Raw genomic sequence first — 18,803 nt, 5'->3', positions numbered from 1 at the left:
CAAAACAGACTAAACTAATCGTAAAGTCACATTCTCTATACCATTCAGCTTTCTTAATTGACATGGCTGCTGAAATTTAATTACGAGGAAACAGTCATCGAAAGATTGTCTACAAAGATAACACAAATTTTTCTGTTGCAGAACAAGTTTTATGCCTCTCCTACAACTCATATAGATCCAGATACAATCACTTACTAGAAGACAAACAGCTACAGAAATAGGATACTCGGAAATCAACAAGGAATTTTACTAAAAAAAAAATTGGCATTTAGAATAACATTTACATGTGGTAACATGCAAAATTATAACCACAGAAAAGTAACAGTACTTTCAATAGCAGCAACATACTGAAGAGTTAATATTTGCCGAGAGGTGCAATATGAAACAGAATTAAAAGAAAGCTGCAGAAACTTGATAATATATTGGTCTGGCACAATAGTTTGTAGCATTTTTCCATAAATTTAAAAAATGCAACAGATACATATAACAGAGACTTAAGTCAGCAATAATATATTCTCCTTCACTATTTACTACAATATGCCAGTGCTGAGGTAACTTTTCGATTCTGCAATTGTAGAAATCACTTGATTTTGAGGCGAGTAACTCATCGAGCCATGTTTGGAGCACATTCCCATTTGGAGTACTGCATTTAAGTGACTTTCATCAGACCCACAAGTCTTCCTGAATGTAGAGAGTCAGTAATGTCAAAACAGTCCTTCTTAAAACAAGAAAACCATTTCCTTGCCATGCTCCGCCTAATGGCATTATTCTCATACATAGCACAGATGTTTCTGGCTGCCTCCACTGTTATCACTCCTCTAATGAACTCACACAGAAAAATATGTCTGGAATGTTCCAAGTTCTCCTCTTGGCATTCCATTTTCCAGTGTCTGCAGTATCACTCACTATCTCCAAATGGCAAAATAAACAACATGTAAACTCAAATAGCAACAATTTATTACAAACAGAAAATGATGACTGATAAATAAACCAATAGCAACCAGATTTCCAACATGCAAAACAAAAACACTACAAACCTATGCACCAAACTACTGCTGTCTGTTTCCCATTTCCTTCCTTTCCTCTCTTGTCAACTGTCACCCTAATCCCTCCTCCCTCCCCAATATCTACATTGTATTCCCCTTCTGTCAACTCTCTCACACCCCCAATATCACAACAAACCATTATTTTACTAAGGCTTTCTTCCCACTGTTCTGCACCCCTTTGTTCTGTCAGTCTTTCTCACTCCCAGCAAGCAAAATCCATTGCTTGCATACCACTGCTTATCTTCTATATGCATAAAGTCAAAGAAGTGTTTGTGTGTGTGTGTGTGTGTGTGTGTGTGTGTGTGTGTGTGTGAGAGAGAGAGAGAGAGAGAGAGAGAGAGAGAGAGAGAGAGAGAGGGGGGGGGGGGGGGGGGGGAGACAGCTGTTGTCTCCCATCACTGCAGTTTATGAATGCTTATCCCATTTCACTTACTGATGACTGAATCAGTTTTTTATTTTTAATCATTATTTCTGGTAGTTGGCAACAGTATGGTCACCAACAAAATCTCATAAATTCTCAGAATCACAGTTTGGTCCATACACTCCATTGTTCATTTAGATTTTTAAACACACTCAGATTGTTTTATTTTCTTACAGGACCATTTTATACTTCCATTTCTTTCTACTTATTGTACAGAGAAGAAAACTTTAAGTTCAGAAACTTGAAATTTTGCAAATATTTGTTAGCTGGTGCCCACATGCTTATTTAATTCGTGCAACTGTTTTATTTTTATTTAGTATAACCTGAATATTGAATGAAATATCACTCTGTTTTTATTGATGACCTATTTCAGTTAATTATATTTTTTCACTCTTACGTGAATTCAGTTTGCACTGAGTGCTATCTTCCATCCACTCTTTGATGGTATTCTCAAAGCCTGCTTTATGCAACATGTTTTTAATTACTCAACTTCAGAATGTACTCTGTTTCACTTCACTGTTTGTATTCATTTCTTCCTATTCCCACAATGTCCGCCCCAATAGCTGAGTGGTCAGTGTGCGGATTGCCGTCCCACAGCCCCAGGTTCTATTCCCGGCTGGATCGGGGATTTTGTCCACTCAGGGACTGGGTGTTTTGTTGTCTTCATCATCATTTCATCCCCATCCGGCACGCAGGTCGCCCAATGTCACGTCAAATGTAATAAGACCTGCTCCAAGGCGGCCGGACCTGCCCCGTAAGGGGCCTCCAGGCCAATGATGCCAAACGCTCATTTCCACTCACACAATACTCATGCTGTTCTAGTGCTCTCAACAGCTCATCCAGTGTTATGCACAGCCTTTCATTTATAAACATCTATTACATCTCCATTTCCATACATAATTCCCAACAAAGAAAGATCCAGTTTGTAAAATTTGAAATTTTGGTTCATATTCTGAATGTTAAAAGTATGGAATCTTTATTTTTAAAAACATACAATAAATTTATCCGCCTGATTAAAAGAGCAATGATTTTCATTTATAAGCAAGGAGCTAACCATACTGATACAAAAAGGAACTTGAAAACTACATAGAAAGGAAGCTCTCCAACTATTCCATAAAAAGGGGGGGGGGGGGGGGGGGGAATTGGTAATGTGTTATATACCAATGCAATTAACTTTTTTTTCTATCTAAATTTATGTATTTAACATTACAGCAAGTACTCAGTTGTAAAATACCAGTACGAAATACCAGTAGGAAACTATTCTCAGCATGGATTATATTGTTATGTTTAAGTGTATTTTATAAGATCCTCAGCATCACTGCACCATGTACATGCGCTATTGAGAAAGTAAGTACATGACTGACAAGAGCGATATGTGCTTCATAACTAAACTAACACAGTGACTAGCTTCTTATAACACAAGTATGTCTAACTATAGTTACATGTACCACATAACACTAAACATGGGATAATGCACTAACACATGCAAAACACTAAACGATACAAGCAGGTTAACTAATTTTCTCCTTTAATTCCACAATATGGTCAATGTAGAAATATTTAATCATTTCTACATTACAACGATCATCTACTTTTCTTATTTATACACTACAATGATCATCTACCCTTAAAATGTAACAAAGATAATATTGCACTACCTTCATAAAAATACTTTAAAATATAGAAAAGGGCTGAGCGATGGCCTGGAAGATCATTCCACTAACTACTCTACTCACATTCATCCTACAGAGCAGTCCTGCTGTGACATGGCAATATTATTGAACCATAAATTAACTACTTTCCTAAACTGTGTTGTATGGGCCTGTCTATTGTCTATTTATACTTGCAGTACAAACAAATAAATTTTAAATTGTCTGCCTAGCAGCAGTGGGAGAACAGATATGCACAAAAGTTCATTTAGAACAGGTGGTTCATGTCTTCAGTTAAATCAGGGGAAAGATTTAGAGTAACTTGATGACTAGAATTAAATTTGCTGAAATCTACGGATTATAGGCATGTAATCAATGAAGATGCAATTGTATGAAATGATACCAGTGTAAATCATTTAGATATGCTAGAACTACATTGTAATGAGTACGACATGAGAAATGAAAACTGTCACAATTCATGAACTGTTTATTCATATCAATTTCTTATGTTGCAGTTTCAGTAGAAAAGCGTAAATTTTTGGGACTATTGTAATATAATTTTACTTTGAAGCATCGAACAGTTTACTTTTTATTCAGAATTCTGTGACTCTCCTCTCTACTATAAAAACAAAATGATCAAAGGAAATCCAATTTTGTAAGACTGGCTGAGACTAGCTCAAAATAAGTAACCATGTCACAGCATACAATAATGAAATACATAAGGAAAAGGGGCAGGAATAAAGGCACTTAGTTTATACCTCCATGTTCACTTGCCCTGCTTTGCCGGCCTGCTGCTTGTTCTATGATGTCGTTCAACACCATCACATCTGTGTGGAAAAATTAAAGAGATTGAAGAAAGTGCACAAGAGGATAAAAAAGCTGGTGACACACTAAAAGATTAAATTGTGACAGATTCAAACAAGCTTTAACCACAAGAGCAATACCTGTACAAAATAACAGCTGTGCATAAATAAAATTGCACTGCAGAAAGGCTTGCTTTTATGTATAGTACAAATTAAAATAAACATTACACAGTGTTACACACTGAAATTGTGCATTTCTTACTAAAAGTCTCTCTTAATCATTTATGTGCAAGAAATATTAACTCATATTAAAAATAATGATGTAGAATAATAACCGTTCTGATAAATGTGCTGCCTTTATTAACTTAGCTACTGAAATCAAAAGAACTACTATTCTTGGGTAGCTGTGAAAACTTTAAGAGAACTATATATCTTCCGTCTTCAGAAATCTTGATTATGTTCTTGCATCTAAGAGTCAGTAATGAAAGACACCAAAAAGATTAAGTATCTGATTGGAATATCAAAATTAATATTCTTAGATGTACTGATTTTTATTTAGCTGCCACATTATGATGCAATGTTTCAATACTCAGTCCATTGTAAAGCAATTTTTTGTACTTCAGGTGAGTGAGAAATTCAAGTAAAGTTCACAATATAGCACAGATAATAACACACTTGGTGATTATCTCGATGGTCCTCCCAATGCTACTTTTCTATCCCTTTGCATTATAGCTAAATAATTAATACAAGATCACTAAAAAAAAATAATGGAAAGTCCCTGGTGGAAGGAGTCACTTTATATGGGGTGTATACGTGGACGAGGAAATAAAATTCCCGGATTTTTCCCGGGTTTCTCGGTTAAAAATACAATTTCTCCCGGATGAAAATACACTTTTTCCACGTTACATAACAGTATACTTTCCCTTGGAACTGTAAAACTTATTACTACTTACAATGGTTGTGATTTTATACAGTGGCGTAGAATTTCCCGGCATTTTAGAAAATGAAACTCAGAGGAAAAAAGACATATTGGAAAGGTGTCTGATGTACAGCAACATGTACACTGCATATTTTCGTATTAGGAAAGTATAAATTCGAATTCCACCAAGCACCGCATGTTACTTTCTGACAAAAATAACTTCATTGTTCTGCAAGGGCCGGCCGGGTTGGCCGAGCGGTTCTAGGTGTTACAGTCTGGAACAGCGTGACCGCTACGGTCGCAGGTTCGAACCCTGCCTCAGGCATGGATGTGTGTGATGTTCTTAGGTTAGTTAAGTTTAAGTAGTTTTATGTTCTCGGGGAATGAGGACCTCAGAAGTTAAGTCCCATAGCACTCAGAGCCGTTTGAACCATTTGTTCTGCAAGGCGATTAACGTTTGACTGTCAGAAAGGTGGAAACAAAATAAAATCTGAAACTAATAACATATTTTAGCTTTCTGTAATTATGTGAGCATATTTTAATTCACTTGATTGCTCCCGGCCACAGAAATCCATTTTGTTTTCATTTGACATGAGAGCAATTAACGAAGAGGAAACAGCAAAATCACTTAAACGTAAACACGTGGAGACTACCACCTCTCCACTACAACTCAGACTGCTCTGTGCATCAGGTCTGGATCTACGATATTTCTGAACCAGGGCAGTATTTGATAGTGGCACTCCCCCTCCCTCGAGCGTTTGAGGTAGGACGCCAGATATTTAAAAAATCGACTTTTCAAAAATATCTTCATTTTGTAGCTCACATCTCTCTAAAGAGTCTGATAGATAAAACATATATGTTCGAGGGAACGTAAGACATGTTATTTGGTCTGTGTGCCGAAGAGCAGTGCCACGCCTCTTCACACAGCATTCTTCCATCGCACTTCTCTGTATTTCACTCTGTGGAATTCATATGTGTAATATTTTGTAATGGGTGCCATCAAGCTATATTCAGGCCAGTGAATATTAAAATGTCCTGTGGTGCCTCTCCTGCTCCCAGTCGGCCGGTTTGACATCCTGCCCCTCTTTAAAAAAAATCTCGCAATTAACACTGGGTGGGATTATCTGTAACCAGTAGAACAAAACTCTTCAGAAAATTTGCAGTCTTTACTGCCTATTAGCTAATAACTTGCTGTTTTGCGTGACATAAAATTAAATATAGGATACATAAAACAAGTAAAGACATGAAACAAGCAAGACGGTACACATTTCTTCAGTCCTTAAGTCCTTGCTTTTTTTTCTCTCTCTAATCTTGCCACAGCTTTATATGGCGTACTTTCCTTTCTGGAAAAGAATCTATTACCTCATCAACATTTTGCTACATGAAAAAATGAAATTTTGTTGTCTACTACTAGGAAAGCTGTTAATACAAGTAGTACCCAAGACTGGTGTGGTTTCTCGATCTGTTAACGTGTATTTTGCCACTGTCTGCTAGATAAAATGACATAGGCCAGCCTAATATTGCAGCAATTGTTGCAAACACCAAATAAATGGGACTGTTTTGGCACAAATGGTCATTTTTATAACAACGCGACAGAATATAATGCACAAAGTACTAATATCAAATGTCTATTATGCCTACTACAAGCAAAAAAAAAGTTTGATGTTAGGAAATAATTTTACATTTCATTCATACTCTCTAGCTTCTGAAGAAAAATATGAATTCCCCCCCCCCCCCCCCCCCCGGTTGGTGGTCCCCGACCCCTAGTTCCAGGATTGTTACGCATACGTCGATCTGGCAGCTTAGGCGCATCAGTGAAATGTTTCCGGGTAGCATCTGGCTGCTTGCTGCTATTGCTTATACAGTTAACTGCCACACTTCTGTAGCCAGAAGCGGGAGTAGGTACTACTCATAACGCGACTCAACTCCACATGGGCATAAGCTCGCTTGCAACTGCTCATACGAATCTAATGTAAACAGTTGTGACGTCGCGCTCAGTGGTGGCAATTTGTTGTTATGAAACATTGGATAGTCTTCCTAAAGCCTTTGACACAATTTGCTGTTGGCAGACGCTTGTATGAGCACTGTTTTGTTCTTGTATATGGTGCATTTCCCTTGCAACTTAAGTTTTATTTTCGTTTTTTTTTCTCTCTTTTGTGTTTTATTGCTGCAGTATTATTCTGCAGTAGCGAGATACAGTAATATTCTTTCTCAGAGTATTGGTTCTTACCAGCCAAAGTTAAAAAAATTTAAGGGAAAACTAAAACAATGAAAAATTCCCAGAATTCTAAAAAATTCCTGGGTTTTTCCCGGTTTTCTCCAGGATGGAAAAATTCCCGGGTTTTTCCCGGATCTCCCAGTTGTCCTTTGTTGTATACACCCAAAAAGATTTAATACTTGCAGCCCATGCTTTCAAAGAAAACACACACACACACACACACACACACACACACACACACACACACACACATGCATGCACAGACCCACGCAAGCATAACTACACACCCATCTTGCAGCACAACTAATTTAGGGGTTTGTGTAGAAGAGAGGAATAAGAAAGAAGGGAAGTGTACATCCAAGGGGGCTGATGGCTGTGGACGGAGAGGCAGCAAGGGAATGAGATAGAAATGTGGCACCAGGTGAGCTTGAGATCACAGAGAAAATATTGTGGGTGTAAAGAAATGGATATACAGAGTGAGCAAGAATGAAGTAACATTCACAAGTGTGTGTAGGAATGTAGGACAGATATGGGGGCAAATGAGTGTGGAACAGAGGATAGGAAAGACTGAGGTCAGGAAGGCTGCAAGATAAAATAATGTGTTAGATGAGTATCTCATGTTCAGTTGCGTGCTCTACTGCTGAGTGGTCAACTTTGCTCTTGGCCATTGTTTGGTAGTGGCTAACCATTCACATGGATTGATCACTGATTCCTACAGAAAGAAAAAGACTGATCTGCAGAAATTTTCACAGCTGGCCCTGTGTATTACATGGTAGGGTACGACTGTGTTGGACTGGAATATGATAAGCAGAATGGAAGCACAGGACAGGTTTGCATCTGAGTCTTTCTCATATGACAAAGAGTTGGGAAAATGTGTAACATAAAGATGGAATACGATAGTTTGTAGATTGGATAGGCAGCAGAATTTTACTTAGAGGTGGGAAATATTTTAAGGAGGACATTCCTCACTTATGAACACGATAACGATGGTCATATTCATTGTGGAGGATTTGGTCCATGTATTACATACTAGAGTGATGCTGAGTAACTTGTTTGTACCAGGGTGGTCTTGGTGTTGCCACTTTCCTATCATATTCCTATCTTGTACCCTTGCTGTCACTCCCTCCTGTCTGCCAGTCTCTCTTTCCTTCCCTTCTCTCCTGTCTCTCTCTGTCTATCCAACACAACATCTTACTCCAGTTAAGCTGAAGTGCAAAGCCACATCAATGATATTATATGTTTTTAAGTGTATTAGCTCCAAAGAAGGCCACTGTCCGAAAGCTTACCAACAATTTCATATAATCACTTTCACATTGATACCATTTGATTTACTTGTCGTTGTTCCCTCACCTCTACAAAAAGTACTCTGTCATACACTTTAATTTTACTGAGAAAACGAAGGTTAATTAACAACCTGGATGTACCAAACTCAAGGTCACAGCTTAAATATTAAGCAAGAAAAATGTAATTAATCAAAAATAAACATCATGTATTGGAATATAAGTTAAAAGCAATGCTTTGTTATGTTATGTGAATTCCAAATTAGATCAGCCACGTGATCCCACTTAACATATGAAAACAATTACAATTTCCCTGTGGTCTTCAAGTGTCAAGTAATACATACATATTGTTTCTAAGATTATGTGATAGAATGAAACAGAACTCATCTGCAAACTTTACAGTTAAAACTGTTTTACGTCAAGAGATACTTACCTATGCAGTACGCAACTCAAACAAGTCTGCTGTGACAGACCACAATTTTTTTCTGCAAACATCCGACACGTCTATCTTGTCACTTTGTTGCAACCTGCTTATTATACAGTGACAGTTTCTGCAATGGCAACTTGTTTTAAATGTAGAAAAATGTAAGTTAAAGCAGATGAGTACAAAAAACTATCTGATAATGATCAAATACAGTATTAGTGGTGTGCTGCTTGATGTTGTCACGTCAATTAAATACCTAGGCATACTATTGCAAAGTGACATGAAATGGATGCACCAAGTAAGATTTGTTATAGGAAAGGCCGATGGTCAACTTCAGCTTACTGGGAGAATTCTAAGGAAGTGTAGCTCATCTATTAAAGATACTGTGTACAGAGCACATTTACAACCAATTCTTGAGTATTGCTCAAGTTTTTGGAATCCCCACCAGGTCAGATTAAAGAAATACATCAAATTAATTCCGAGGGATGCTGTTACATATGTTGCTAGTAGATTCGATAAACATGTGAGTAACAGGAGAATACTCCACGAACTCAAATGGGGATCTCCAGTGTGATGAAGATATCCTTTTTGTGAAACCCTATTGAGAAAGTTTAGAAAACCAGCACTTGTGACAGACTGCAGAATTATTCTGCTGTCACCAGTACACATTTTTCATAAGGACCATGAAGATACGAGGGTGGTTTGAAAAGTTCTCAGAATCACCACGAGAGGTCAGCGCTAGCGCAATGAGTTGTTCACATATGTTCATTGAACTATAGTCTGTAAACACGTGCCACATCAGTGCTCTTGGAAGAGAGCTGTAGCGGTGACGTGTCTGTTGTTGTTCCCACGTAGCGATTTGCGAAGGTGGAAAAAATCGAGATACGTAAAGAAAGGTATGAAAGTAAAGGACATTCATGCTGATTTCCAGAATACAATGAGGGACTCTGCTCCTTAATATCCAACTGTTGCCAAGTGGAAAAATGAATTTAAATTTGGTAGGGAGAGCTTAGATGATGATCCATTCAGTAGTCAGCCTAGATGTGTCACTAAACCAGAAATCATTGCAAAAATGCACAAATGGTCATGGAGGATCACCGATTTAAAGTGCATCAAATTGCTCACACTTGCCAGATGTCATCTGAAAAGGATATATCACATTTTAACTGAAGAATTAGAAATGAAAAAATTATCTGCAAGATGGGTGCTGCGACACTTGACGTGCGCCCACACACGTGTGCCATTGCTATGGCAAAATTACACGAACTAAGGTATGAATTGTTGCCACTCCCGCCTTATTCACCTGATATGGCTCCGTCTGACTTCCATCTCTTCCCAAAACTGAAAATTTTTCTTGGTGGATGAAGATTCACTTCAAACGAAGAACCGATAGCTGGAGTTGACAACTATTTTGCAGGCCTGGAGTAAACTCATTTTCAAGATGGAATCAGGGCACTGGAACATTGTTGGACCAAATGCATTAATCTACAAAGAGACTACATTGGAAAATAAAAAAAGTTTCAGTGATGTAAGTATTTTTTTTTTTCTATTCTGTTCCGAGAACTTTTCAAACCACCCTCGTAAGATAAATTAGAGCTTGTAAGGAGGCATACAGGCAGTCGTTATTCCCTTGCTTCATTTGTGAGTGGAATAGGATATGGTATTACTAGTAGTGGTACAATGTATCCTCTGTCCTGCACCATGCGGTGGCTTATGGAGTATGTTTGTAGATTCATATGTAGATGTATTTAATAACTAAGTGGTTTAGCAGGGAGTAGCACTAAATGTTGGTGGAACACTAATTTCATCGATATAAGATGCACTAATTGCCAGAATATGACCATGTTCTCTGTTTGGTATTCTACTAATTTTCATAGTTATAAATGAAAGAGCTGAGTGTAACACACAAATGCGATTCAATATGTACAGTCATTAACAATTATGGGCATATTACCTAACAACAAATGACATTCTGGTCCAGTTGTATCAATAATTTGTCACAGGTAATATTTTCAAAGTCCATACTTAGGTATCAGCTATAAATTTATGGCAAACCACAACTGGCAAAAATATACATATCTACTGCTCAGAAGAAGGCAACCTCAGTTGTTAATAGAACCCATCCCATGCCATTAGTCAAAAATTTATATTTCAGCATTTTTCCTCGTGAACTACATTGTCATTCCTTCTATTGGGACAGGGGTTGAACTTCCAGAAAGGTCAGAACAAACTGTTTCAAGAACTGCTCATTGGTTCATTGGTTTGGGTTCATTCCTGTTATCAAGAAGGGTAACTGAGCACATGAACACAACTATGAGACGATACAGTTGATGTACATCTCCTGTAGCATTATGGGACATATATTGCAAAACTACAATCAGTTTGTAATTTAAAAATATTCTGAATAGGAATCAACAAGGATTCCACAGAAAAGTATCATGTGAAATGGCTAACTCTGTCCAGTCCCCAAATAGCATGAAACAGTTTTAAATGTAACACACATATCACCAATGCTATACATCTGAAAATGACCTAAGGCCAAAACTCACCAGTAATATACGTTTAGTACAACAAAAGCACATTGAAAAATAAAACTAACAGCCTAAAATGGTTTTTATTTGGTTTTATTATTCATTAGCTAGTTTTGTTCCATCATAAAAATCCATAATGCAGTAGACAGAAACAATATGTTAATGACGTGTTCCTTGGCTTGTGAAATACATTTGATTCTGTTCCTCATGTCTGCCTAGTGAACAAAATAAGACCTTAAAGAGTAAAACATAAGCTCTGTGTATATATGACACTGTTTGTTACTGATTCTGTTGTGTATAGGGAAGTCACAATGACAGAACACTGCAGAAAACTACAATGAGGCCTGCAGGGACTGATAGCTGTCCTACAAATTCAAATGTAACACATCTCATGTAAGATGTTGGAGAGATATATTATTTTTTGATTATCCGATTGATGATCAATACAGAAAGAATCATAAGCTACAATATGTAGTAGTATTCACATGAAATGGTTTAATGAGGAAAGACTACACAAAACTAGTTCTATGAAAAGCTGATGCCACTTCACAGTTCGTTGATAAAATTGTAAGGAAATTCAATTTATACAAAAAGGAAATAGACAAAATTCAAAGAAATACTAGGTATTTTACTATAGGTTCCATTAGTCATTAAAATAACATGACCGAGATTCTCACTGAACTCCAATATGAGAGTTAATAGAGTAGTGATTCACATCATGGAAACACATACTGTAAAAATTCCTAAAAAGGATTCATGCCAGCATTTGCCAGGAGAGATTTAGGGAAATGATGGGAAACAAATCTGGATGGTCAGAGGCAGATTTGAACCATTTTCCTGATGAATAGGGGTTCACTGTCCTAAACTCTGTGCCACAAACTCATACAGAAGCTGATTGACTGCGGCTTTTCCACCATTACATTTATGAATAGGACAGGATAGGATGAGGGGCAGTAGTATACAATATAAGCTGCCTTGAAGAGTAAAAATTTAGATTTAGATATTCCAGTGCCAACATAGGTCAGTTTTTAAACAGTATGTCAACAAAGTTGGAGCAAATCTGTCTTCCACTTTTTCACATCAACTGTACTGACTTCAACTGCAGGGACATGAAGAGGACCACTACTCATGAGGGGGAAAGCAAATCTCCGATCATAGCCAATTGTTAGTCACGTATACCATTTGGATTTTTCTGGAATTGCATGTTGGGCGAAACACTGCAGAAGTATGTCATGTTGTATATTCTGGTTATATGAGAGCGCCTAAGTTAATTACATGTGAGAGAATTCATAAACAAAGGTTTTGTTCAATTTTTTCCATATGTAAATTTTGTTTGTGTCTTCTACCCTTTTTTGTGTTACATTTCATCTTTTTCTGACATGAATACTGATGTGGATATTGGGAAGATCACCAAGAGATTCAGAATGCTATACCAAAACAATGAAGAATTTTTTCTTTCTGACTACAATTAGTGTATTTGTATATTAAACTTTTCTTGTATATGTGATATCATAAGAGACATAATAGCTACAGTTAATGTTCATGATCAAGCAGTTAATGTTCAAGATTAAGCAAAAGAGAAAGACCATTTCTCCATCATTTGCAGTGTTGGCTGGCATACAAATTTGTACTATTGCTGTCATCTCTATCTTTTCTATGATAAAGCATTCACTAAGCTGTTCATAGTAGCTGACGACTAATTGTTAGACCTACTTCTGCACTAGTTATAACACTGTACTCAGTTAGTTAGTTAATTTGTTACTTATTCCACAGATCAAATTCATTATAAACTTTATGATGTGAAGCACGTAAAAGAACAAACAAAGTATGCTTACTTACAACTAAAAATCTTGAGAATTAAAAACAATATTAATTTGTCTACATTGTAGCCATTTATATTAGACATAGGTAGACTGTCAAAGAGTTTTATAACGGCATATTTCACGCCTTCCTATGCCACAGTTAGATTTACTAAAGGGTAATACAGAGAATTTTTCCTCCTAGAGCTGTAGTCGTGAATATCTCTTTCACTCTCAGACTTCGATGGATTGTTGGTCAGAAAAATTTCATAAGTGCATAAATGTACTGTGAGGCTGTGACTTAAGTTTCCAGCTGCTTAAATAGATATCTGCAAGAAGTAAGTGTGTGAACTCCACACATAATACTAATTACTTTCTTCTGTGAAATTAGTATTTTTTGCTTGCACACAACTAAGAACTTACAACCTTCTATCCTGTTTATTATTTCTTGTTGATATATATGGTTAATAAGAAGTAAGATATTTCTGACAATCCAAAATTGGCTGCACTGTTTCTTAAATGAGTACTACTGTTTCCATAAAAACTTAACTTCACTAAAAGAAAGCCTTTGATAAATCACAGAAGATCCTAATTGGTGATATTTTATCATTTAAAGATGTTATTATATATTCAGTAAATGTATAAATAGCTGACTCAGTAGAATGACCAAAACTGTGATTGGCTAATTATCCCATTACTACACAGGAGGTGACCGTCTACACAGCGAGGCGTACAGCAACTTCTCAAAACTTTTAGAAAATAATGTACAGAGTGACATTGGACGACAGTTACTGACATCCATGGCGCCATCCTTCTTATAAAGAGGACTACCAAACGCAAACTTCAATCTTTCTGAGAAAACATCCCAGTTTAATGATGCATTAAGTAACTGACTAAGAATATTACATTATTACAGGGCCACCACTTTTTTGTATGTTATTAGAGATTGTCCATTCCACACAAACTTTTATGCTTTAGCCTCATGGTGATCTTCCTTATTTCAGATGGGGATGTGACACTAATTTTTAATTCACTAAATGCCCTCTGTATTGCTTTGTCAGTGTACTGTTTTGATTTCTCTTCTGACATTTTGCACGTGTTTTCTCTCCTTCTTTTAAAAACTATTTATACAGTCTCTGTTACATATGAATTGTCCTTTACAATGTTCCCATTCTGTTTAACAGAAACAATGTCCTATCCTACGACTTCTTTCTCTGTCTTACTAGAAGTCCTCTTCTACCTGTCACGACACCACTAATTCTCATTGTATTTGATTTCAACCTATCCATTTCTCTTTTTAAATGTTCTGACACACCTACCCAATTAAGGGATCTAACAATCCTAACTCTGACCTGTAGCATGCCAGTTTTGTTTTACCTGGAGATCTGAAAAGGGGGCTACTGTACCTCCAGAATATTTTACCCAAGAGGATATCATCACTGTTTAACCATACGGTGGGAAAACATGTCTTCGCGAAAAATAATGGCTGTCGTTTCCTCTTGATTTCAGCTGTTCACAGTAACAGGACAACAAGATCATGCTGGCTAATGTTATAATAAGGTCAGATCATCTCCACAAATCCCCCCCCCCCCCCCTCCCGGACATCCTTTCATATGACCTGACCTAAGGCTCGAATGACCCCCCCACCTAACCTCCACCCCCAACCCCTTTGTTCTGTTGGAAAGGAAAAATGTATAGAGTAGTCAGGTGTTTTCTTTCAATAATATGTTTTTTTTTAATATATATATAAATTGTGTGTACCAGTGTACCATGGCTTGGTAAAGAGTAAATAAGGGGACAAAGTTTTCAACAGGGTCAGAAATGAACCATTTTTATGGCTACTTGCAAGTCGTTATTTATCTTCTAAAATATTATAGATTTCCCCCCCCCCCCCCCCCCCCCCCCCCCTGCCCACCAAAGTCTGTCTCTCCCTACAAAATATTATATGTCTGAGATTGCACAGGATCCCAGCAGACATTTTGTGAAGGATGAATACTCTTTTCACATGCACAGCTGCAGCAAACCTCAATATTTCATTTTCATTTGTGAGGTATGGATACATTAGTAAAAAATAAAGCATTTGCTTATAGTTCAGCACTTGTGACACTATTCTCATTACATAAACTGACCTTCTTATTTTTGCATAAAATATAAATTTAGTTTTTCAAGACATGTCTGTCCATTGTTACACCTAGGAAGGTAGTTGTATGTCCAATTTTACTCCCATACAATCATCCTACACAACATTCTGTTGCATTCCATCAGGTTCATGGTTTAGTTGAAAATACATTAGACTCATGTGATCTGAGGCTATTGCGGTGTATATGATGCTTCCAAAGTTCTCAGATGTACTGCTGGATGCAATCGTCAAAGGTCCATGATATTTTGGAAAACAACATTCCACCATCATCAGGTAAAAGGTTGTTTGCTGAAATATCGTGGACTTTCAACAACTGCATCCTTGGAAGTACATTAGACTTCTTTTTCTAACATCTAAGTTGAAGTATCCCTCAAATCATTTAAGGCCCTAGAACAATGACGAACAAGATCATTCTCATTGTGTCCCCAGCCAACAACTGCTGTTTCAGTTGCATACTTAATACCTTTTGTTATTATGCAAAGTGGAGAGGAAACTAATATATGATATCAACAATAAAGTCTCCAGAACTGGCCCTGGGGGCACACCACACTTTACCATAGAGTGAATAGAGCTAATCTTCTTTCTAATTTTAACCTCTTTATTGATATCCATCTTGTATGACTGTTAAGAGATTTTTAGCAGCTCCACTGGTACCACAACTTTCCAGCTTATTAAGTAGCAGCTGTATGAAATGAACATGACAAAACTAGGAGAAAACAGGCCACTCTTTCGTTGTCACCTAATATCACTAGTGTTGTAAGTACTATATCATATATGGCAGGTGATGTTGAGTAGGATTTTCTAAAACTATGATGTGTTTTTTCCAATGCTGTTACATGAAAAGTTTCATGATCTAAGTGCAATAATATTTTGTAGAAAGTTATCTAAGACCAGAATTAAGTAGACTGGTCTGTAAATTACAGTTCTGCCAGTACTACTCTTTTAGTACAATAGCTCAGTTTGAGAATTTTAATTCAGATGGAAACATGCCTTTATGTAAACTTTCATCTAACAGGCGAACTAGAACGGGAATAATTGACTGTTTGCATCTTTTTAACATAACGAAGGAAATTTCATCCTAATCAACAGAGACTGCATGTTATTTAAGATTATCTCTATTTCAGTTGTATCTGTTTGATGCATCTACACTTATTTTTGTACATGGTAAATAGTATTATAATCACCAGGACCAGAGACCATGCTGAAGCTATTTGAATTAACAAAATTGTTCTTAAAAGTGTTATTGACCATATAAGGGCTTCCTACAATCACAATTCCACTCTTCAGATTGATGTTGTTAATGTTAGGCTTTGGTTTTCTATTAATCCTCTAACTCACACAGTTTCATAGTTATTTGCTAATGTGGTGTGAATTTATGTTTGCTGATTTTTGTTGGGTGTGTTTATTCCAGCCTTGTTTATTGGAAGCTTAACAAGCCTGATGTCTCAGGTAAATCTTTACACATTTTCCACATTATAAACATTTTCTCCTTCATATGTTTCACTTCATAAGGCAGTCTTAAACTGTATTTTATCACTGCCATCTGGATGGAAAGCTGGGAGTTTTTCATCAACAGTATGTGCCGGGACAGTCTACAGTCACATTACTGAACATGTTTTTCATTCAACAGTAACTGTATATGTTACATTGAATGATATAAATAATCTGCTATAAAATTATTCCACTTTTTAGTGCAATATACATAACTCCACGGCTCTGACTGCACTGAGGACTTCAACCCATCTAAAGATTTGTAACTTACATATCTGATATCCTTCATCTTGTGTGTACTTTCAGTGTCATGCATACTTCTTATTTCAACAGTCTGGCAAAAGTGACCAGAAAGGTCAAAGTTTATAATAGCAATTTTACAGTTATTTAAATTGGTGTAGATATGATCTACACAGCTAGAGGCATCTTATGTTATTCTAGCTGGTCTGTCAACCCGAGCTGACAAATAATAGATACACAGAATATAATTCAAGTGCTCACAATATTTAGAGTCTATATTCAAATCACCATCTAAAGTAATACCTGTATTCTTATATTTCCTACATAATATATTCTTATACATGCTACATAAAATAGCAGTCAGTTTTCTACAATTTGTAAGAAACCATCAACTGTACAACTAGAAAAGCTGTGCATTACTTCTACAATCAAGGGCTCTTTGCTTACAACTGTCTTTCTTACTGGAACTCCAACTGTCACTTCTGTGATGAAATCCAGTTTTGTGAACTTTAAAAATTGTGGCAATGTTCTATGTTCTCCTTGACTGAAATCAGTGGACAGGGCATTATTGCCAAATTCTGTCATAGCTATTAAAGTTTTAGACAGATCACGTTCTGTAAGAATGATCATATTCCTCTTAAATCAGTATGTTCTGCAATTGTATGCTCTTATTACTGAGGTACTTAATGTTTTAATTCAGCATTTTCAGATCCATTTTATATGTTCTAAGGTGGCAATTAGATATTAACATTTTTATAAAACATTGTTTATCATCCTTATTGTTTGTTTTACTTATTATTTAGTACTAGTGGCCCACCTTGGGTTTGCACTAAGTATCTAAGGGAGGATGACTTGACTATGAAATATTGTGAAGAGCAAGATAATGCATGACACTTTCAATCAGAGTTACGTCATGCCCCACTTTCAAAAAGAGTTTTCAAGGAGCAAGTTAATGCCTGATGCTCTCAAGCCACAAAACGTCTCACCCCATAACTTAACTGGATTGTTAAGAGTGCACAGTCTTCAGTCTTTTAGCCATTCTAGTGTATTGAGGAAGACTCAACTGTCTTCTAGGCATATCTATTCATATAAATGAAATGAAATCAAAATGTAATAAGTAGGTATCCAAACCACAAAGAAAGCTAAATAAATTTGTTTTTCCTATACAAGAAGTTGGCCACGAGGGGTATTCTATAAGTAACGCAAAACATTTTTTTCTGGGATCAGGTTGGGTTTATTCAGGGTTCTAATACACCATATTATTTCCCATTCTTTTGGCAACGAAAATATATTTTTCAACACAATCTCCATTCAATGCAACTGCCTTATGCCACCTTACTGCGAGGGTCTATATGCCTACATGGTACCACTCTATTGGTCGATACTGGAGTCAATATCTAACTGAAACAATAGCCTCACCATCTTCCACAAACTTACTGCTGTGAAGCGCATCCTTCATTGGGCCAAACAGATGGGAGTCTGAAGGTGCATGATCTGGGCTGTAGGATGGTTGAGGAAGAACAGTCCAATGAAGTTTTGTGATGTCCTCTTGGATGCACAGACTTGTGTGAGGCCTTGCGGTGTTATCAAGAAGGAGATGTGCATTTGCACTTTTGTGGTAAAGGACACACTGAAGTCCATTCTTCAATTTCCTGAGCATACCACAATACACTTTAGAGTCCATCGTTCCACCATGATGAGGATATAAAACAGAATAATCCCTTCAGAGTCTCAGAAGACCTTTGCTGGCTGAGGGTGCAGCTTTGAACTTTTTCTTTGGGGGAGAGGTGGTGCAGTGCCACACCATAGACTGCCGTTTTGTTTCCAGTTCGGAATGAAGAA

At 36.9% G+C, this 18,803-nt stretch overlaps 1 protein-coding gene across 1 annotated transcript in view; it reads right to left on the bottom strand.

Moving 5' to 3' along the window:
- Positions 1-18,803, bottom strand: part of LOC124623171 (sodium channel protein para) — an 876,466-nt gene that overhangs the window by 353,934 nt on the left and 503,729 nt on the right. Inside the window, exon 15 of the mRNA XM_047148975.1 lies at positions 3,875-3,943. Within this exon, the coding sequence (XP_047004931.1) occupies positions 3,875-3,943 (69 nt within the window). The remainder of the gene's footprint in view (positions 1-3,874; positions 3,944-18,803) is intronic.

The sequence above is a fragment of the Schistocerca americana genome, chromosome 7 (genome assembly GCF_021461395.2).
Source record: "Schistocerca americana isolate TAMUIC-IGC-003095 chromosome 7, iqSchAmer2.1, whole genome shotgun sequence".
Taxonomy (NCBI): domain Eukaryota; kingdom Metazoa; phylum Arthropoda; class Insecta; order Orthoptera; family Acrididae; genus Schistocerca; species Schistocerca americana.
The sequence above is the reverse complement of the archived record's forward strand: the minus strand, read 5'-3'. Positions and strand labels throughout refer to the sequence as shown.